A 23292-nucleotide genomic window follows, 5' to 3' on the forward strand; every position below is an offset into this window, starting at 1 on the left:
TGGTTTAATGACTCATTTTCGTGAAAATAATATAATTTTTTTCAAGCTCAATTAGGGATTTTCATCAAGTATCGACAACATCAATTCGATATTGTTCTTCATGTTATAAATTGCATAGTTCCCTTTGAAAAATCGTATGTCTTTTCAAGAAGGAGCTATTGACGTGATTTAAACAGGAAAATATGAAGCGAAGATCAGGCTTCAGAAACTCATTTAGAAGGCCATTATTGCGTCACTACTCACCTCCACAGGGTGTTCAGAAATTTAAAGTAAGTTTCAACTTTCAGTTCTATCCTATATACCATCTAATTCCGGACTCGACATTAGGTGGTAAACTATATAAAATACTCTACAAATGGAAAACAAAATAATCAAAATCAAAATCGAGGTATACCTGAAAATGTTATTTCAAAATGAATTTGGTGAATAATTTTTGTGTCCGGTTTTTCTGTCCAGGAGTGAACCTATATGACAAATTTATCATCGCTCTTAAGAACTTAGTGTTGTTTATGCCCTTCGCCAAATTTGTGAAGATGATAACTCTCCACAACGAAAAATAAGAAGACGGCATATGGTCACAAATTGTTATGGGGATATATTATGTGGAGGAGAAGTTTTTGAAAATTTTGAACAATAAGTCACACAATGGCAAGCAATTCATGTCACATCTTATACTTATTCATGTTCCAAGGGCGAAAAACTGTCAATTACAGTTTAGCCTGCAAATTCATAGCCGCGGTGCAGCCGAGGATAGCAAGTAGGCGGAACAATATAGACAGTTTTTCCCGAGGCGCATATTAAATTTTTTCGTCGACCTCACATACCTTTATGAAAGTAAGGAGTTACTCGTTTTATGGCCTCATCTAGGTGTCCATAATTGCCAATTCCCTGAGCTCTGGTGAAGTGTTACTGTTATCCATATCGCTATCACTATCCATTCTTAATTATACTGAACACTTACATTCAGACCACGTAACTAATTCACTGGTGAAATCAAGCCGATTTTGTAAAGAATTAATTTGACAACATCAAATGACAGTTATTGTCACAGGCACTTATGTTTTCATCAAATTCTGTATTCACAAAATTGATTCAATCATCCCGGGATCTAATATATTGCAAAGTGCTGAATATCCGGACGAAAAGTGAATCAGTACGAAAAGTACTCCCCTTCAAAAATAGTTGACTTTTCGTCCGAAAATCCGAATGTAAAATGTCATTTTTTGTTAAGGTCGACGAAAAAAAATTTGATGATTCAATATTTGTCTCCGTGAAAGCACAAATGGTGACGAAACGTAGATGAATTATTGTATGTGAAATGAAAATTGTCCACTTGTCTAATAGAGTTTATATGTTAAACTCAAAAACATTCTATTATTACTTTTGAAAAGTTGAGTTGGATCTCTGCAGTCTGCAGCTCAATATCTGCTCTCTCTGAACACAATATCTGTTATACTTTTTGATTCCGATGCAGAACACCCACTTCTTCTACCCACGAACTCCCATTGTTATCAATAGAGGTGATCCCAATAAGAGACCCCCTTTTGTTTTTCTTTCACTTAATCTTGGGATCTTACGAATAAATATCCAATAAATGACACACTGCAAGCTCAGAGGTTTAGGTTTACGTATGGTATATAAAAAAGGCATTATCATAATAATTGAATTTAGGTGGGATTTGTGTGGAAAATTAAGATAATGTACATATCTACATCTGGATCAGGTTGCGGGTAATATGGGCCCCCTTGTGAATAATTGATAGGTAACAGTTTGAAATAGGCATGTTGCATCACGGTCATCAAGAACAAATTTTCCAATTTCGTTGATATCCATATCCTCATCGTCTGGGACAAACTCGTGACTTCCATCCTCAGATTCGCTGACCTCATTGTCTTTCGCTTGATGCTTTTTTATTTGTTGTCTTCTTAGCTTTTTATTCTGAAAAGACTCTTCGTTCGGTGCCTGTCTTTTCAGGCGTGCTGATGCTGGATTTCTCTAACTCTTCCTAATATAAATCCTGTCACATAATGATCCACGTAAGGGGCCCATATTACCAACATTTCATGTGATTCTTCTAAAGCATCTAATTTCTTTTCCATTCAGTATTCGTGTTAGTTTTTATTTTGGAATATCAACTACTGGTCACTATTGTAACATGCTCACACTTAACCTATCCAGATTTGAACATAGACGTTAAGAAATACCACAAAAACATTAACCATAAAATTTTTTTGTAAATACACAAATAAACTTATCGCCACCTGTTTCTACAGAAATACAATCGAGGCTGCGCGCATTTACTCGAAAATGATTGAGAGCCTAATAGAAGTGTATCAGTACGGAATTCATTATGTCGCGCATGCTCTAGAGGAAATATATTTGGGGCCCCTTATAACTTCAGGTCTCATATTCGGAGTATTCGGACCACTTTCTCTACCAATCCCGAATAACCGACAGAAGATATCTTCTTCCACTTCACGAAAGTATAAGGGCGAGAACATACTCCAGGTGTTCAATGATGATACGTTTTATTTCACTTGTATTATTCAAGAAAAATATTGCCTAGTGTCTCCATTTTTTATCGAAAATATTTTCCGAATGCTGCTCTGAAGGCAACTGGACTTACTAAGTTAGTACCATAGCACCGCAAATTACACTGCAATTATGTATGGAATTAATATTTAGGATACTTGAGAAAGCGTTTTCTCTATTGAACGAGGAAATCTGTACTTTGAAAACGGAGCATTTTTGAACACCCTTTTAAATAAATTCGCCTCTTGAAATCCTTCGAAGAAACTTGTGCTGAACTTACTCGTATTTGGCATATTTCATGACAATCATCGTGACTCCCGAAAAAAGTTCGATTAAGTGGAATTTCAAAGACTCAAAGTCACCATATAAGTAGTTTGGTTCAAAGCGTGACGGGTGACATCATCAAGTCACATAACCGCACTTCCCTAGTTACTGAAGACTGAAACCATATGCTCTTTTGAATATGCACATCCTCTCAGCAGCGGAATCTGCTGTTCCGAGCCACTCATTACATCGCCATAATAGACTTGCCATTCCATTGAATAATTTAGTTCCTGTCACCGTATTAAGACGCAAGTCCTGAAACTCATTGGCCTGTGGCAAAATTGATACCAGACATTCTCCCAATTTCACTACGAGATGATGACGATCCGGAGAATATGAAACTTCAATATCCGAAGATTACTTATAAATGGTTTCCTGAGTTTAATCTTCTCATGGCAAATCGTCATAATGATCATGTGATTGAAATAAATTCATCAGATTCGTGGATATGTTCATTCTCTAAATGTTAAATGAAGGGTATAGGATTACGAATTGTGGATTGGTGATAGGACTGTTTGGGTTTCATAGCAGACACTATTTTCCAGAATTCATATTTGGCTGGTAAATATACAGAGAATATCAGTTGGAAATGAAAAAATAATTTCAGAAGAGACTCTCATTGGTAATGAAAACAATGCATTTATTGATGAAGAGTGTATATTTTTTAAATTAATCTGCAACATGTAGATAACTAGTCTCCTGTGCATCAGCAATGCAGTTTTCGATATACCAGAGTAAGCCTTCCAATTATAATACGAACATCCCAAAATCTATTTATCTATTTTATGTATGTCCAGAGCAAGTTCCATCTTATACAGGGTGTTTCATTAGGAAACGGAAATACTTAACTGGCGGATACGTGGCATCGAGGTGGTTCTGGAAATACCACATTTATTGGCTCTTACTGTCTTCGTAGCCGAGATACAGTTGAATGAATTTTGCTCGTTTCTTCCTGAGGCCATGTCACCACCCGGTATATTTTCTTCATATTCATCAAACGTCTTTCTTATTCAAAGCTCAATTGAATCATGCAATAACCGCAAAGAAAATCCAGGTCCAGGTCAGCAAAAAATTATGAATGGTTTGAATCCTCGAAACAACACGCCGTAAATCGAAATTTTGAAAATATGTTTCAATATTTGGAAAGACCACAAAAAACTGAGCTGAGGAGTGTGCTTCAAATTCTCGCGCACACAGTTTTACTGCACAAATTTTTTAACGTTAAACTGAAGTCTTTAACAACTTGGATTCCTGAGAGTTGTTTGAAATGACTCTTAATGATCCATAATATGGAATACATAATTATTTTAACATTACTCAGTAATTATTTATTACCTTAACTTCAATTTTTATAGCAGCAGAGCATTTAACTTTTTATTTTCAAGTTCATCTCTCGTCATTTCCAGAAAAAATTAAGGCCCTGTATGTTTCCTAACTGATTATCGGAATTGACAGTGCCCGGACGTTGTGATTGAATGTTCCAGTGAAAGAATTGAGATGAATTAGATCTATTTCTTTTTGTTAAAACAATTAGTAGATACATGTTTTCAAAATAAAACAATGAGCGAAACGAACATAAATCAATATACCCTGCTTGAACCCCGTGGATCTTATTATGTCTGGGGTTACATAAAATCACTGGTAGATATATTCCCTCAAGATCAATACTCAGGATCAGCTTATTGAAAGAATAGAAGAAGCTAGCCAGACAATAAAGAACATTCCGAATGTAATTCGGAAAGCAGTTTGGGATGTTTTGAAACGAGCAAGGAAATGTTTAGATCAAAATGGGGCACATTTCGAGCAGTTTATGTAGTTTTTTCTTTTAATTTTATATTTATGTTTTTTTTGGTCGTCTTTTTCATTTTGAAAACATGTACATAATTGTTTCAACAGAAATAAAATTTATTTCAATTTTTCCACTGAAGGAGTATATTTGTTTTCTACTCTTTACATACAAATTTCATCCAAAACAGATACAACATTCATTCAATTCAAAGTGAAGTTACTTTGAACCAACAATTTCCTAAAGTTGAAACCATTTTATTTTCAACCCCTTCAACAGATGAAAAACAGTAAAAATGAAAAATCACAAAAAAATTCTTTCCTTTGTAGGTGGAGCATTTCTAATTTATTAATTGCAACCAACATCTTTTATTCTATTTTCTTATTACGGTAAGATTCTTTCAATCCCTCGTGGTACATCAGCGTCGTCGATATATAATCCGAAGATTCTAAAGTATGTATCTAACAAACTGATCCGAAGACCTTTGTGATGTTCTTGATATTGAAGGATTTCTTATATAACATGCTCTTCTAACTTGAAAAGGAGGAATTGATGTGAGTTTTATTTTCGAAGCCCCGGTATGAAAGAGAATAATGTTGATTGAATCGACATTGAGGAGGTTCATCCAGATTAAAAGAAAATTTCAGTTGCCATAGTAGTTAGTTCAAAATTAATCGAACTGAATTTTTCTCTTGTTGACAACACATACACAAACAAGATCTACGTAACATTGTGCCATTGATGTTTTCCATGAATAAATAATCATCGTTTCGTCAATCCTCAGAGTTGTTGAGAATTCTGAGAAAAAAAGCTTCATCTTCAATCCTTAACATCATGTAACTCTGTGCCTATGGATAATTGTATCGAGGAATTTGAAATAACAATATACCTGAAATTAGAGTACCTACTTTTACCGATAGCCATGTCGAAATTTTGCATTATCATTCAACTCATCGACTACCGATAACGTCTCCAAATATATCGAGATGAATATTTGACTTTGGGATCTACTCAAGTTGTAATTGTGAGAAAATATAAATAGCATAAATTCTACATATATATTTTGTCACAGAATAAAGGCTGCACGAATCTGCCACCTCTGAAAATATTCACATCAGAGGAATGCCACTACTCCATCAGTAAATTCTCCTCTTTTTTGGGTATCGGAGACGAAAATGTTGTACCTATAGATACAGACGAGATTGGTCAGATGAGGGTATCCAGTTTAATGAAAAGAATCGAAGAAGTCGAAGAACAAGGCTGTGTTCCATTTGCTGTAATAGCCACTTTAGGTAAGTAGAACAATATGTCATTCTTGAAATGTATATATTTTAGGAGGATGCATGTTTTGTTCAAATATTTTTTCACTCGTTCTTTCATATTATATTGATATAATCTTATTATGATTAAAACTTCATAATTTACTAATGAAATTTTGTGACTAGATATTAAGCTGCGTCTGGACTTTCAAGGCTTGCTTCGATGGCATTAGTTCTTGAACCGAGTATATGTGGCTATGTTTCCATAGTACAATACCTAAAAATAATAATGATTTGACGTTATTACAAGATTTTAATATAAGGTTGAGATTAGAAAACTGTCAAAGTTGTCCGGAATTATCAAAATTCAAATATGTTCAACTTTGAACTCGGCATGAACCTGGACTTCGCAACGTGGCGGTAATTGGACCTATTCCGCTACTAAATCTAAGAACTTGCAGAAGCATTTAAGACTTCTACCGACAATATGCAAAACAATCAGATGTGAATATAACTAGTTGCAGTTTTCCTAAATCCTAAAAGAGAATAAATCTCAATTGAGTTCCAAGAATCATGATGGCGTGTAGGTGCCCCATCTTACCCTTCTGTGCGAAGAAGCCGAATTAGCAGATACAGTGCTAAAAGTAAAAGCCCTAGGACCTGGAACTCAGCGCAGAGTGTGGAAGTCGCACACTCGACACTTCGAGATCATTGCGCACATTGCGCTAGTCTGCAATTTCGAGTTAACTCAATGAGTTGGCGAACCGAACTGCGCTTGAGTTACTGTGTTAAAGCAAAAAATTTTGATGAAATACATGTCACTAATGAACACAAAAACGATCAGAAGTAGAGGGGGGCAAATAAATTTTGAAGGAAAGCATTGTTGTAATTTTCAAACTGTCAGAATAAGAAAATCCCCCCTGATTAATGTCAGATTAATGTGTCAAGATATATGCAACACCGAGATAAACCATCTGAATGAAAATCTGATACGCTCGATTGTTTTTGCATTTTCAAATTACCACTGTACTTTGCGTCACGTCCGAATTGTCAGTCTCCTGAAAGCTAGCTTCCTTTAGATTTTTAGATCTAATTAACATTTCCTAAGAAAATCTGAAACATTCAGCTAGCCTCACCACGCAAACTCTTATATTTACATGAATTTATTATCAAAGACACGTAACGTAATAAACCTACAGTATCTTGATCTGTATGTATGATGATTTTTTTACATCTTTAAAAACCTGTAGACGCTTTCGCCACTGCTGAACCTTTTTTTGTTTCTACCATAATCCATAAAATCCACTAGGTCTCCACGACGCTAGAGTAAATCCCGAAATAGCATCGTGGGCTCTCCAACTACAATCATCTCGGCATCTCGATTATTGTACATAACTCTTGTTCAATCAAAAATCAAATAGTATGAGTAGATTACTAAATAGAGGTATATGAATGTTTCTCAAATGTCTTACAAGAACACCAATCAAGTGGAATGAATGCCTGGCACAGAATTCAGTTCAAAACATTAGATCTCATTTACAGAATTGAGCATAAAATTATGCCAGATGATTTGTACAACAATTTAAGATACGTTTCCGAAGTTCATGAATATAATACAAGAAATAGGTACAAATTCTTCATTGATACATATTATGTATAACACTGATTTGGCAGCGGGTTCTCCTTTGGTCAGAGGTTTGGCATACTATGTACAATGAATTAATTAGTGTGATAAAAAATGTGACAGATATAAAAATTTTAGAAAACTGTTGGTCTCATGTTAAGGAGCATTATTCTTGTTTTCCATTTTTCTGGTTGAAACAAGCATCTAAAAAAACGCTAGTTAAAGAGCTATGACTTTAGACTTGCAGTTTCACACTCCTCTCCAGAGGAACATGCAGTTCCCAGATATCAAAAGAATTAAGCTCTGTTGAAGTCCTCGGTGGTGGTCAGGTCCGGGTCGCTCCACTGTCTCCTGATGTCGATCGGGTCCTTCCTCCTTCCATTGTTCCTGGTGTTCGTTGGATTCCTGATCTCTCCGCATCTCTTGTCGAAGTGGATGTTGTTCTCTTTCATGTTCTGCCTTCCCCAGGAACTTGTGTACTGTTCTCGCCCTCCCCAGCAGTATCGCTGTCTGCATGGCTCTATAGATGGTTTCGTCCAATTCAAGTTTCTTCAGATTCTGTGTCAGTATCTTCGGTATTAGGCCTTAGACCTGTTGATGAAATGACAATAAAAATGGTCTTGATATCTTCAACTGACATTGTTGTTCCTGGATTGTGGATGTGCCTATCTAGTTGGTTATTATTTGGCACGTCGATGAAGAGTGCTCTATTCTCTTTTTTTTTCAGTAATATGTAGTCAGGTTATTTTCAGGTCTGTGAGAACCTTGCGATCCCAGTAGAGCTTGTGATGATCATTTTTCAATACAGCATCGGATGGTGACTGTAATAGAGAACCGTTTTTGGCCTTAGAAGGTATATTATTGCCAATTCTTGGTGAAGAATCATGGCAACAGCATCATGTTTATTCTTGTACCTACTTCGTGCCCGCGAACTTCTGACATCCCCTGGTGATGTGCTGAATAGTTTCATTTGTCGCACAACATTAACGACAGCTATCGTCCGCCACTGAGGCATCCTTGACGATATATTTAATGTAGTTTCTTGTTGAAATCACCTGATCCTGGATGGTGAGCATGAAGCCTTCTGTCTCTAGAAACAACCTTCCGGAAGTCAACCAGTAGTTCGACGCAAATATGTCGACGTAATCATGGTTGACCTCGTTCGGGTGCCTTCCATGCAGAGGTTTTCCAATCAGTTTCTGCATTTTACTTTCTGCAGAGTGTTCGACGGTTTCCAAGTGGTCCTGTTGTAGCTGTAAGCTGCATTCACAATTCACTTCGCGGGCCGAAGTGCACTTCGGCACGGAAGTTAAGCCAATATTGGGATCCACCTTGTAACTCTTCAAGATCGTCAAGAGCCATTCGTGAGGTATGGAATCGAATGCTTTCTGGTAGTTTATGTACGCAGCGTGAAAATTTCTTCGCTTGGAGAACGCTTGATTGCAGTTAACTCAATCAATTATTAGTTGTTCCATGCACCCTCGCCTCGGTTGTCTTTGGTGCATCCTTTCTGTTGCATGGCGATGATGTTATTCCTTTCGCAATGGTTGTGAATTCGGTTTGAAATGCACGATGTGATTAATTTGTACATCGTTGAAAGACATGCGATTGATCGGTACCTGGATGGGTCTTCTGTATTCCTTTGGTCTTTAGGTAACAGGTATGTTGTGCCATGTGTAAGGAATATTGGCATTCTTTCAGGATTTTCAATGACATCATTTATTGCGGAGGTCAATTTGTCATGCATGATCCAAAGTTTCTTGATCCAGAAGTTCTGTAATCTATCAGGCCCGGGTGTTTTTCAGTGTAGTCCTCTGATAGCTGATTTTACTTTTTCAACTGTGATCATGTCATGCTGCATCGGCTCAGATTTTTCATCTTCAATCCGGTATTTCCATTGAACTGAGGTTTCGTTGATAATTGTTCGATCCAGAATTGTTCAATGGCTTCCTTTGGTGGTAACTTTCCATTTTCTCCATCAGAAAATGTGAGTGAACGGTAGTTTCTTCCGACTTCTCGAAAGAATTTTTTTTTGTCTCTTTTCCGGCTATAATTGCTCTTATATCTCCTAGGGGTTCTGCATACAGACTTAACTTTCTTAGCCTCTCTGTTTTGTGTTGAAGACGTTTCTGCCATGGTGGCGCATGTAATTTGTGTAATTTTGGACCATCGTTGTTCGTTCGGCGAATTTTTGCCCCTATGGTTTTCGCTGTTGTTAGCGCAGCACAGTGAAAAACTAGATGCAGATATTCCAATGAACTTCCGTTCTGTAGGTACTCAGGTAAAACATCCTTATTCAAGATATCGATTATGAGTGACAATTTCTTGGATGTATTGAGTCGGGGAGGTGCTATTTGATGAAGAGGATCTGTTCCTTCCAGTTCGGCAAAGTATCTCCTCATGTCAGAGTCAACTTGTCGGTGGAGCTCTTCCATATCGTCCTGGTGTTGCATATGCAATGAATATTTCTGTTCCACTGTGATGATATATTGAGTGTGCCTTAATTGCAATGAATGCTGAGACCAAGAAAGTAATCTCTTCATAAACTTTTTAGGGTTTTCACTCCCAATCTCTGAAACAAAATCAATTAAAAATGAAATCAGAGATTGGGAGTGAAAACCCTAAAAAGTTTATGAAGAGATGCAAAATCCTCCAAAAATAAATCTCAATCGATACAAGAAAGTAATATTCGAAACGTAGAATAATGCACTAAATGAAGTATTTTCAAGCTTCAATCCCTCTTTATTGTAATGATTGTTATAGAGCCTTATAGACTCTGTCCAAAACGGGCAGTAGTCTCGAAATCTCATTCGACCGTTTTATTGCACTAAAACCATCAAAATCCCGGATACGAATATTGTTTTTGACTAAGGTTCCCTCAAATGACCGCTACGTTCACCGAGCTTTTATGAGAAAAGTTCTAGTAAACCGGTCCCTAACAACTCGATTATATTCTATCCGCCCCTCAGTGCGACTTTCATTAACGGTATTTCCATTCGACCGGTATTCCATCATCGAATGGTCCTCGATGATTGTGCTCCATAAACCCCTTTTGCAGCAAATCCAATATTTCCCACCAACGAACGGACGGGGCCACTAGACGGTTGTCCGCTGCATCCCTTCCCTGACGAAAGTTAATTAATACATTTACGTTCAATGTTCACACAGGAACGACGGTACGTGGTGCCTTCGACCCAATAAACGAAATAGCTGACATTTGCAAAAAGCACAACATGTGGCTCCACATCGACGCAGCCTGGGGTGGAGGACTCATTTTTTCCCAGAAGCACAGATCGAAGCTGAACGGAATAGAAAGGCAAGTGTGAAGGGCATGTTGTCTACGTGATTTGTCCAACTCAATAGAGAAGCGGGAATATTTTCATGTATGAATTATGAATGTTGAATGAAACAAAAATGTTAAATATTCATTTATAGGTATTATGGTAAAGTTTTCACAATTGAGCAACATATAAACTACCGATTTTCCGAATACAATAAAAAACTTCAACAACAAACAGTTTATTCATGATCAATCAATAAAGTGATCTCTTTCTATCCGTTTCCTGGAGCATTAGGCATTCATGAATAACCTGTGATTAATGAACAGTTAGTTATTCACTGTCTATCAATTTTTATTGCCACAACAACAGACAGAGGCTTTGAACATATGGATATTGCTATATAAGTACATATACATACATAGATACATATATTTATACATATTGAAATGTCAGACCTTGCCGTAGCGAGTATTGAGACATTGAAATGAATACTGCGTAGGCGTAAAGGAGCCACATAATATTTTTAGTCAGTTCCGTATAGGACCCCTTCATGAAGTTTCGTTAATATTTTGTTTCAAATAATTTTTTTGTTTTCATTCAAAGTTTGTATATTCTTTAGTTTTTATCACTGATACCTTCACCTCACATGTTTTCGGGGAAATGAGGATTCATGGGCGTGGACAAGGTGGCATTCTAACTCAGTTAACTCAGTGACTAAATTTTCGAGAAAGCAATTAAAAAAAATCAGGTTTTCACAAAAATAAAATCGTTGCTACGACAATGTAAGGAATTAATGTAGATACGCAGAATAGTTTTGCATACCAGGAGGTTTATTCGTTTAGAAACATGATACATTGTTAGATGCGTATTTGAATTTTCCCTGAAAGTGTCGGATAAACACCCTAATTTCAATTGAAAACATCAACTCATAATTTCAGATTCGTAAAATACGAGGATGTATTGATATCTAGTTAGCCTAGACCAGTTCCATGCATAAAAAAAAATATTGCGTTATAGCAACGAACAATAACTCACTACAAGTGTCAGTGTGAAGTTTGAGGTCAAAAAAAAAAAACAGAGTTACGCAATAAATTAAAAGAAAGAGGATGTCCACCGAAATTGTGAAAATCGAAAAATTGGAGTATCGAGCCATCATCGAGTACCTGTATTCAAAAGGGTTAAGAGCTAAGCAAATCTGCAGTTTTACGAAGATATGCTTAATATCTTTGGTGATCAATGTCCTCCGTATGCGACCGTGAAAAATTGGACTACAAGCTCCAAAAGAGGTAAATTTTAGTCAGAAAATGATGACCGATCGGTAAGGCCAGTTTCTGTGTCACTCCCCGAAAATATCGATGCAGTTCATGACATGATTTTATTAGACCGTCGAATTGGGCTAAAACGTATATCTGAAGCACTGAATATTTCATACGAACGCGTTCAGCATATAGTTCACGTCAATTTGGACATGAGAAAAATTGCTGCAAAATGGATCCCCAAATGTTTGAATGTTGACCAAAAGCGTGCAACGGTAGAGGCATCGCGTTAGATCTGTGCTCGATTTGAAAACGATGTAGACTTCTTAAACCGAATTGTTATTATGGATGAGACTTGGGTACATTTCTACGATTCAGAAACAAAGCAACAATCGATGGAATGGCGACACTCTGGTTCTATAAGACCTAAGAAATTTCGTGTCCAAAAATCTGCTGGAAAAGTTCTTGCTTCAGTTTTTTGAGATTGCCATGGAGTAATCATGATTGATTTTTTGGATAAGAGTAGAACAATAACCGGATATTACTATTCGACATTACTGACTACTCTACGGGGAAAAAAAATAAAGAGAAAAGACGCGGAAAGCTATCCAAAGGTCTTTTGTTTTTGCAGGACAACGTCCCTGCACACAAATCTCATGTTGCCATGCAAAAAAATCGTGGTTTAGGGTTTGAATTACTAGAACACCCCTCTTATTCACCAGATTTTGCTCCATCCGACTATCATCTCTTTCCACAACTGAAAAAAAGGTTAAGAGGTCGTAAATTTTCTTCCAACGAGGAGGTAATGAAAGCTGTGGAGGTTTTGGTTTGCAGAACAAGAAGAAACATTTTTTTAAAGGTCTAGAGACGTTGCAAGTTCGCTGTAATAAATGAATTCAATTAAAAGGAGAATATGTTGAGTAAAATATTTTGACATAGAAATTTTGTTTGGTTCTAAGGCTAAGAATTTTTTAATATATCCTCGTATAAACCATGAACGTTTATTGGCACGATAATGAAAATTCATAAGGTTCCACTGAATGGAATGAGGTACAAACTGATTTGGAATCAAATCTTGCTGTAAGGTTTTTTTTTTCCAATTTATCCACTGACGGCAAACCCCTCTCAGAAACAACATTTCACTCAGCCAACCTCAGCTAGTTTAAATCCAAAACTCGTATTTCTCCCGAACACCATGGTCACAATATGAACTATCTACTGGTACATAATTTAGGTATTTGGGAGACAAATTTATAATTTGTCTCTCTTCTGCCATCAGAAAAAAAATTTCAATCACGTCATTACTTAAACGACTCTTTAACTGTCTTGCATCAACTGAATTTATTGTGAGTTAGAATTAATAATTGTTAACTGTCGTCAACAATCTCATCATCTATTCCGGAAGGTGGCAGAGTAGACCCTAAGCCTGTACCCTCGCCCACATTCCTGATCCTTTGATAACAGTTACAACACACCATTTATTTCCGCATACACAATAATGAAGAATAATGTTTTTCCGCAACTTCCGTGGCCCATTCAAATTTTTCATGAAATTTACTCCGCAGGGCGAATTCTATAGTCATCAATCCTCACAAGCTTCTCGCGGTGCCCCAGCAGTGCTCTCTTCTTCTCGTCAGAAACAAGGATATATTGCACGCTTGTCATTCGAAGGAAGCCGAGTATTTATTCCAGAAAGACAAATATTACGACAGGAAGTACGATCCCGGAGACAAGTATCTGCAATGTGGACGGAAATGCGACGTCTTCAAGTTTTGGCTCATGTGGAAGGCCAAGGTGGGTTTTATGACGTACGGACAATGATTTTCTAAAGGGTGTGAGTTATTTACAGCATTCATACAGGGCGATAGTGTACTAAAAAATAATTTTGGAAAATTAAATGTCCGTATAATCTCTTAACTTTTTTGAAAAAATTCGCCGACGATAGGGAATACTCCTTCTGACAAAAATGATGTATTTTTTATGAAATATCGTTGAAACGTCACATTTTGAAATGACCATTTCAACCGTTTCCAAAAACAAAATATTTCAAGTACTTAAAAATGAAAAATAAGAATGGGTATTTGAAATTTAAAGCGTTTCGTTTCTATTGCACAAGTTGGCAACATCACCTGAAATATGCGTTGATAATAAAGGACAACAAATACACTATCTTGATGAGGTAGACAAAGGTGGCTGTCTATGAAGTCTGCGACGAACGAGGAAGGTCGTAAAATTTTATGGGATTTTTATGGCTGGTTGCAATTGAGGCTCGCCAGTAAGTACGCGCCATATGAATGCTGTAAATCAACAGCTGTTATTTTATAAACAGGCCACTGTTCTTTTTATTTTCTAGTAGGCGCTGTTGCCAAATCGTAAACTAGAAACGAAGCGATTTAAATTTTAAAACCTCATACTTGAAGAATGATTTTGAATTGTTTCCACACTGCATTTGAAAAATTCATGAATGAAACCAATAATTATTCAGTTTAAACTTGCATATGCTGTGATAACACAAATTGAGGAGAATTCTCTATTACTAGGGATCACTTATAAATTTGTCTGTATTTGTGGCTTTTGTTGGGTTATCTAGAACATTTGTTGTAGAGGGTGTCCCAAATTCGTTCCTCACTGAGAGCATCTCGAGCATCTCCCGACTTCCTTCTTCGAAGTTTAGATATCCGAAAGCAGAAGATGGATATCTTATTCGTTTTCGAGTTACAGGGCGTTTCTGAAGAATGACTGTCTCAAATATTTAACCATATCTTGGTTTATGTTCGAGATGGTCGAAAAATTCTAATTTTTTTTCTTTAGTAATTTTTATTTCTTATGTAGGTAATACTCATAACGGATCATAGAAATTAATTACCGTTTCAGAGATATGGAGAAGAATTAGTGTTTTTTGAATGGGACACTCTATATTTTTTAACGCTGTTATGTAGTTGCAAATATGTCGAAAAGCATTTCGGTTTTACCGGGAACACACTTGAACGATAAGTATTATAGAAGTTACGATTATTACAATAGTTTCCACTTTCGTCAAATGGCAGCACTTAACGAAGGTCTTCATTCAATTTTCCCAATATACGAATTGTAGCCAATGGCGAGACTTTTCGAGAAATATTTTTATGTGGAAATTCATAGAAGAGATAATTTCACCTCGGAAAGTTAATAACAAGGAGGAGTATTTGTTCTTCAATGGAGAAACTTTTGATTTTTTTTCCGTTTGACGAAAAAAAAATTTCTGACTTTCCGAGATGACTAACTGATTGAATTGAATTATAGTGAAAACCCCATCCATATTGCAACATAGGCTAATGGCAGATTATTTGGACCAAAATATAGCGATAGGACCAAATATACCTCAATAAAATATTGCTGTGGAAAAAGATAGTGGGCGTTAAAGTTGAATTTTTTTTTTCGCTTTTTGCTATTAATTTTCATCCGTTTTTGAGAAAAACACAATTGAACAGTTCAGAGCATCGGAAGGGGATTTGAAGTTACGATGTATTTATTTTATTCATTTATTTCGACGATAAAGCATAATTAAAAACATTGTAACATAAAAAGAATAAACTTAAATTAAATGTTCTACGTGGCCTCCCCCTACTTCTATGCCTTCTCTAATTCTTTCAATACAGGACTTTCGAACTTCGAAGAAAATGAATGAATGAAAATTATAAAAAATTCCACTTTAACGCCCTCTATCTTTTTCCACAGTAATATTTTATTGAGGTATATTTGGTCCTATCGCCATATTTTGGTCCAAACAATCTGCCCTTAGCCTATGTCCCAATAGTTATGAATCACCCTGTTTAAATTTGTGGTTTCTGACGTAAGATATTCATTTTCTCTTTTTGAACTGACCACTAAAACGGTGTACACCCCTCTTAACGTAATATGTGTTTTGCTGTGAATCATCTCACTTATAAGCCTTCTGTTGTAGTACGGCTCAAGGTCCAAAATGTTGACACCGTCAAAATGAACTTGTGTCCTTCATATGTGTTATATCTGAATGCCAAGAACATTAGTTATGAAGGAACAGATTTACCGACTCACTAACATAAAATAGATAAGATAAACAAGCTAATAATTTGATATATACAATACACCAACTTTCTAATCCAATTGCGAAAACAAGATTTATTGTACAGAAAAATATTTCAAAAATATTGTAACGAGGTGAATGTCATTTAGATAGATGAGTTAAAAATTCGTATCATTGCAGCCTTGAGCAAGGTTATAAATAATTCAACATCAATATGCACTTTTTCAATTATACCAAATGCATGTTATCATTTATTGAATATGGGTGCGAACAACAGATTATACGCTTTATTCTCAATTTCTGAGGAAAATTCTCCACATGGGAACATTTCGGAATTCTTGAAATTTTCCGATGATACTCTGTTAATGATGTTATAGATAAAATCTTGTACATAACTCGTAGCATACCATATCATCAAAGCACTTGACGTCATTTCAAATAGCCCAGACTCGGTTTTCAATCTTTGACCGTGTTTGTTGCTTATATTCTACTCGTTACGTAAATAACAATTATACAGGGTGACAAGAAAATCCTGGCACAGACTTTTTTCATTTAACTTTATTAAACAAGAGAAATTAAAAAAACAACAACGAATTATAATAACATACCTAAACATTCCATAATAACATATGTAAGCGGTTTCGAAGTGGCTTCCTTTGGTGGCGATACAAAGCTTCAGACGCTTCTTGAAAGTGTAGAGAATCTAACAGAATAAAAATTATTTGGCTGCGCTAAAATATTTTCATTGCAGAACACATTAAAATGTGCCCGAAGTTTTTTTTGTCACTCTGTAGTCCTTCGATTAATTCTATCTACAAATGAAAAAAATATCATCAAAAACAAGTCATAGGAATACAGTGAAATTTCAATCATTCACCTCTGGACTCATGCTCTATCTATCACTGAAACTTGATCGAATCATCTGTGTTGATCTATTACCTAATTTGTAATTAACAGGGTAGTTCCGGTTTCGCTAATCATGTAGACAGCCTGATGGACATCGCTGAATATTTGGAGAAGCAAGTAGAACACCGGACAGATTTCATGATGGTCTCCAAGCGACAATACATGAATGTTTGTTTTTGGTATTTGCCCAAATTCCTCAGGGGCAAAAGCAATATCATGGATTATTCAACACAACTGCATAAGGTAACAAGTGTTTCCATATTTCCATATGCATATACTCCAAAATTATGCCTATTTATCTAGTCATCTTATGTTACTCTTTCATTAGATCATTTCTACTGAAATAAATCAAAATTTGTAAAACAGAGGTTAGTGGAGCTTCTGTCATCATATTTTCATTACTGCTGAATAACTTCTTCTTTGATCGACCACTACTTTTTTTTGCTTGAACATAGCTGTTCCGTCAACGCATCACAAAACAGTACTTTCGAAAGATTGATTCTTTCAGCAACATTGGGATATACATTGGGAATGTCGCTAGAACACTAAAAAATATTTCCACTCTCCTTATTTCTCCCCAATTTTGAAGTAGGATTCAATAATATTATAAATGCTTTTTACACGTATCCATTCGTGTATCGTATTGTGTATCCATTGTGTTTTCATAAACGTAAATAATTGAACGTGAAATAGCGAGGGTATCAGTTTCCACAATATTCTTGAAGTAGTAGCGATGCAGAAATTATGAAAATGAGTACTTTTAGGGATTAAAAAAGGAGTATATTCACAAACCATCTACTTTTTTCAATATTCACCACCCTAAAGTATCCGTAAAATATCCTAATTATAGAGGAAAACCGAAGTTGTCAGGAAATGTGGAATTTTTTTCATTTCCCCTGCTATCGAATTCATCAAAAGTTCAATATGAGTTTCTGAACATCGGAATTACCAATTTAGGTATAAACATAAAATCTATTTCATCTACAAAGGCTTTTCGGTTCGTTAATATTTGAAAATAAAATCCAAACTGCAACCTTAAAAATCCATAAACTTGTCGAGATGTCATCCGTACCGCTACAGATCTCGATATTTTCGAGTATCCAATGTATGCAGAAACTTCCTGAAGTTTCCTCGAAAGTTTGTGAATGCATCGAAACTTTATCCCCAGGTTCCAGACGGATGTTACCGGCTAATATGTTGAAAAAAAATCGATTTGGAGCCAACTGCAGTCTGATGTCAAGAGTTTCGTGAATATTTTCTCATGCACAAAAGGTTAAACAGAAGATGTAACACGGAAAGACTCATCTTACAGCCATATTGAAAATAGCCAAATATTAGGTACTATATCGTCAAGTTGGTCAACTGTGAATATGAAATATGCAAATTTCAATAATCAAATACAGATGGAAGAATATTTTGGGAGGTGCTTGATTTTTTCCAACCAAGGTTAGGAGTTTTTTTTTGCCGACATTTGAAATATAAGGAATAATAAAGATGATGCAACACAACATAAAACCAGTCCAAAATGCAAAATATCTGGGAATCACAGTGGACAACAAAGCAAATTTCAAATTGCACTCACACAAAAAAAAGAAGGAAATAATTGCAAGATCTAAGCACTTCCGATCCCTAACCTACAGGAATCGTGGAATAAGCCACAAAACAGCTTCTAGGATATATCAGACCATATGTAGACCAATAGTAGAATATGGACACCTACTATTCAGCAATTGCAGAAGACCTACCTTGAATAACATTGAAGTGGCAGAACGAAGCAGTCTTAGAACACTGAGTAAAATACGTCACCCAGAGAACCCACTACACAACCCACCTAATGCCTTACTTTATGAAAAAATGAAGATCGAACCCATTCTCGACAGATTTCAGGCCTTAGGAAAGAAATTTGTAAAAAATCCCAACAACCTTAGAATACTCCAGCCAGTTGTTCTACAGAGTCCCCAACAGGAACACAACAGAAAATACCCAATCAAAACACTAATAGAGACAATTAAAGATTTCAAATGACAGCCATCGTCGGCTGTAGTTTATATGCATATAATATATGAATTTTTTTTTTTTTTTTTTACTAAACAGTGTATAATTGTATTAAGATTCAGAATGAATTGTAATATACAATGAAATGTACCTAATACTGGCAGTAAGACGCAAGTCGTTAGCCATTTGCTATAGCAATAAATTTTCTCTCTCTCTCTCTCTAATATTTAAAATATAAATAATCACTTTGTTGTCTCTTTTTGTAATCAGAAATACGAAATAGAGGAAAATGAATGTACCATTCATGTCGTCTGTTTTTGAGAAACTAATAATGACATCAACTGCATTCCTCTATCTTCTTTTGTTTTTGAGTTATAAGCCAAAATTTAAATTTGGGTGATTTCAACTTTGGTCATTTCTCCGTTTCTGTTTGTGCTAGGATGTTGAAATGAAGACATTTTACAGACACTTTTTTGATAGCAATCCAGTGGCGTACTATGATTTTTTCCTACAGGTTTATTTGCAGAGCTATAACATGTAGCTATAACAGTAGTTTAAAATGACTTATAAAAAATCCACATTTTTTTACCGTTTCAGAAATATATCATACATCGCACTCAGTCTTTCTAAGTCATTTCAAACTACTGTTATTATTAGAAAAAATACATCTTTATGTTATAGCTCAGCAAATATACCTGTTGGAAAAACTCATAGTACACAAGTGGATTGCTATCAAAAAAGTGTCTGTATAATGTTTTCATTTCAACATCGTAGCTCAAACAGAAACGGAGATAATGACCAAAGTTGAAATTTTAATTTTGGCCTATATCTCGAAAACAAAAGAAGATAGTGAAATGCAGTTGATGGCATTATTAGTTTCTCGAAAAAAAACGACCGTAATGTGCCACGCATTTTCCTCTATCTCGTTGGGTTGAAAAAGTCGTAATTCAGGTATCACCAATTTTGCCCACCCTGTACAAACGTCCTACAGGGTTGGGATAGAGTATAAAACCGAATAAATATCATTGAAATGTAAATGTATGATATTTATGGAAATCTGCAGGGCAATTGGAATTATGCATCGCACAACGCATCTGATATTAATTTTTTTGTTTCTAAACTCTACTTCTGGTTGCACCGGAATTATTCTCAACTTTTTCGTTTCGAATAGGACATAATATAATGGCCTTTTTATTTCAGTTCGTACATTCTTTGTTTGAAGAAAACAATTCGAATAAATAAGAAACGAATCACTTTACTTTACAGGGATTCCTCTAAATAAATAATTGCATTGTTTTCTCTAATACATTGCATTGTTTTCTCTAATTCCGGATATTTCCGGAAAAACCGGAAGACGCCCGAGAAGTTTCATAAGTGTTGTATTTCATCCCATTCCTGTATGATTCTTATAAAATGAGATGAGAAATTCACTCAACCGGCCAACAAATAGAGCTCAATTTATTCGCTGAGAATTATTCCATTCCACTGAGATGCCTTGTTGTAATGAGTATATCGAGGTTTTTAAATCCAACTCTAATAGTTTAGAAAATATAATTTTTTGGCAACCGTCCCGGATCCACTTCCTGGACACTTTTTCTTTGGGAAAGTAGCATTTCCCGGTCTAGTCCGGGAAGTACGTACTTCCCGGCCGGAAGGATTACGTCGTTGTTATGTAATTGTAAATATGAAAATCTTGGTAGGAATGATTTTGATAAATGCAGTTGATCATTACCACAGCAACGAATTAATGGCTGACAGTACATATGAAATTAGTTTGCATGTTTTTTTATTCCATTTCTCAATAAAATATGGAAAGTAGAAGCGATTTGTTGATTCACCACATATACTTCACATGTCCTGAAAAGGTACAAACATACACTTCATAAAATAAACATACATCGTTCAAAGAAAATGAAGTGAAAATTTTGAATTTCTTCAAGACTAGCGGGTAACATCGGACACGAAAAAAATTGTAGATACTACTGAAGAAAGCTGAACTTCAACCAAAATCACACCTGTAATACATATGACCCTTTCCTACGTCAGATCATCCCTCATAGACCCATCCATTACACTCACAACTAGACACAGTCTTCGTCGAAACATTCATGGCAAATGAGAAAATGAGTTTCCTGCTCTCGTGTTTTTTTGTTTGCATGAAAATTTTAGTTTTTGTTTTTTTTTTCAATTAGTTTCGAAACATACTGATTTAAACTTTCTTTCAATTTTTTTTTACTCTTTTGCCTCATTTTCATTTTTATCTTCCAAGTCATCTATCTACAGGGTGTTTCATCATAAACTGGACAAACTCATATGACGTGTAGAGAACATCGGGAGAATAATTTTTTTCTTATGAAATATTTCCCGTTTTCGAAGCATAAGGGAGATACACGGTGTTTAATGTCATTTTCGAGCGTTATTATATTGAGTGTGGTCGGTTATGTATAAGACTGGAAGTAATGGTTTCTTGTCATATCGTAGTATTTTTGGATGCTTCATTCAGAAATGGTGTAGAGCACCGAAAAAAAAATTACAAAATGGCGGAAAACCTGCAATGTTCGTGATTTTTTTTTTCGGTTGCCAAATTGATTTTCATTTCCTAAATTAACACAATTTTTAAAGGATATCTGTGAAAAAAATTTTTCAGAAATCGAACACAACTTTTTTTTTACATGTATACAGCGAAAAAAAAATTTCACTCGAAATTGATGAAATTTTTCACGATTGTACTTACTTTCATACCTAACACGAATATCAAAACAGAATCGAAAAATATCAAACGGTTTCGTTTTTACAGCCATTCAAATGTCCCGTTCGAATATCTGAAATAATAAAAAAACATGACACAGCTTGTGTTCTTAGGCCCATAATTTTTGAATTTGTATGTCGAAACATTTCAGATTGCAAAATGAATTTAAAAAAAATCAGTGAAACTTCATTGAGAGTCGAACTCCCTGCTCTGAGTTAAGTACCTATTAAAATAAATGTGGAATCTGAATTGAGACTGTTCAAAGGTTTTTAATTTTCGTTGCCAAGCAATGGCAGCTCATAGAATTGGACAGAGTATTTGAATTTAACTGAATATAATATTGCAACTATCTTGAAACCAATTTATGCAGTTTGAGTAGAAATTGGCGGTTAATACTTCCCAGATATTAATGGCATGGCATTATTGCGGAAATTTCTACGAATAATTCCACAATTTCACAAACGCAACAAAAAAAACCTATTAGTATAAAATTTATTCATAATTCGTTCTCAAAAATATTGCCATTTTTCAGGATACACTTTCTCGCCCTTTTCGCTACACTATCCACCGCTGAACGAACCATTTCCGGGTTTCGGCGAATCTCTTCGGCGGCTGATTCGATTCTTTGAATCAGTTCTTCTCTCGAAGTCACTGGAGCTCGCTTATCATAAACAAGACTCTTCATATGACCCCAGAAATAAAAATCCATAAAAGGCCATGCGACAGGTCCCAATCGGCCGATCCATCGGCGAGGGTATTGAGAGTCTAAAAATTCTCGTACACTCCTCACTGTGTGAGCAGGGCAACCATCATGCTGGTACCATATTCCTTGAAAGTGACTCAAAGGAAAATCTTCCAATAGATCGGGCAGAGTTTCCCTCAAAAATTGATTATAGCCATTTCCAGTCAATGTTTCAGGAAGAATGTACGGTCCTATAATGAATCCATCCTTCATTCCCGCCCAAACATTGACAGAAAATCTCTTCTGGCTATTTTTTGCTACTGTTGTATGTGAATTTTCCCTTTGCCATATTATATTATTTTTTTTGTTGAAGAAACCATCTCTGTGGAATGTTGCTTCATCCGTAAACAGTATGAGACGTAGGAAATTCCTATTCTCACGTGTCCTTCTTAAAATAAATTCACAGAATTCTTTCCTCTTCTCAAAATCACCTTCTTCTAAGGTTTGACATGAATGGAAATGGTACGGATGGTAGCGATTTCTTTTCAAAACTCTCCATACAGTGGATTTACTCTTATTCACACTTGGATGATTTGTTAGAGTTCTCGTTGATACCATCGGATTTTCACTCACTAAATCCAGGATACGTTCTTCGTTATTTCGGATTGTTTCCTTCTTCTTGCGGTGAAGAATACCTTCTTCACGTAATTTACGCACTGTTTCTATGAAAGTTTTAAAATTAGGAACGTTTCGGCTTGGAAATCTGCGAGCGTAAATTTCCCTTGCTTTTCTCCCTGAGGAATTCGCTTCATAATGAGCCTGAACCATATCATTTTTTTCTAAAAGTGAATAT

The 23292-nt window shown here is 35.6% G+C and overlaps 1 protein-coding gene across 1 annotated transcript in view; it reads left to right on the forward strand.

The window, feature by feature from the left end:
* The window catches only part of LOC123308350 (cysteine sulfinic acid decarboxylase-like), a 37637-nt gene that overhangs the window by 8503 nt on the left and 5842 nt on the right, over nt 1-23292 (forward strand). Inside the window, exons 3-6 of the mRNA XM_044890965.1 lie at nt 5715-5934; nt 10694-10841; nt 13628-13856; nt 17065-17256. Of these exons, the coding sequence (XP_044746900.1) occupies nt 5715-5934; nt 10694-10841; nt 13628-13856; nt 17065-17256 (789 nt within the window). The remainder of the gene's footprint in view (nt 1-5714; nt 5935-10693; nt 10842-13627; nt 13857-17064; nt 17257-23292) is intronic.

The sequence above is a fragment of the Coccinella septempunctata genome, chromosome 2, assembly GCF_907165205.1.
Source record: "Coccinella septempunctata chromosome 2, icCocSept1.1, whole genome shotgun sequence".
Lineage (NCBI taxonomy): Eukaryota > Metazoa > Arthropoda > Insecta > Coleoptera > Coccinellidae > Coccinella > Coccinella septempunctata.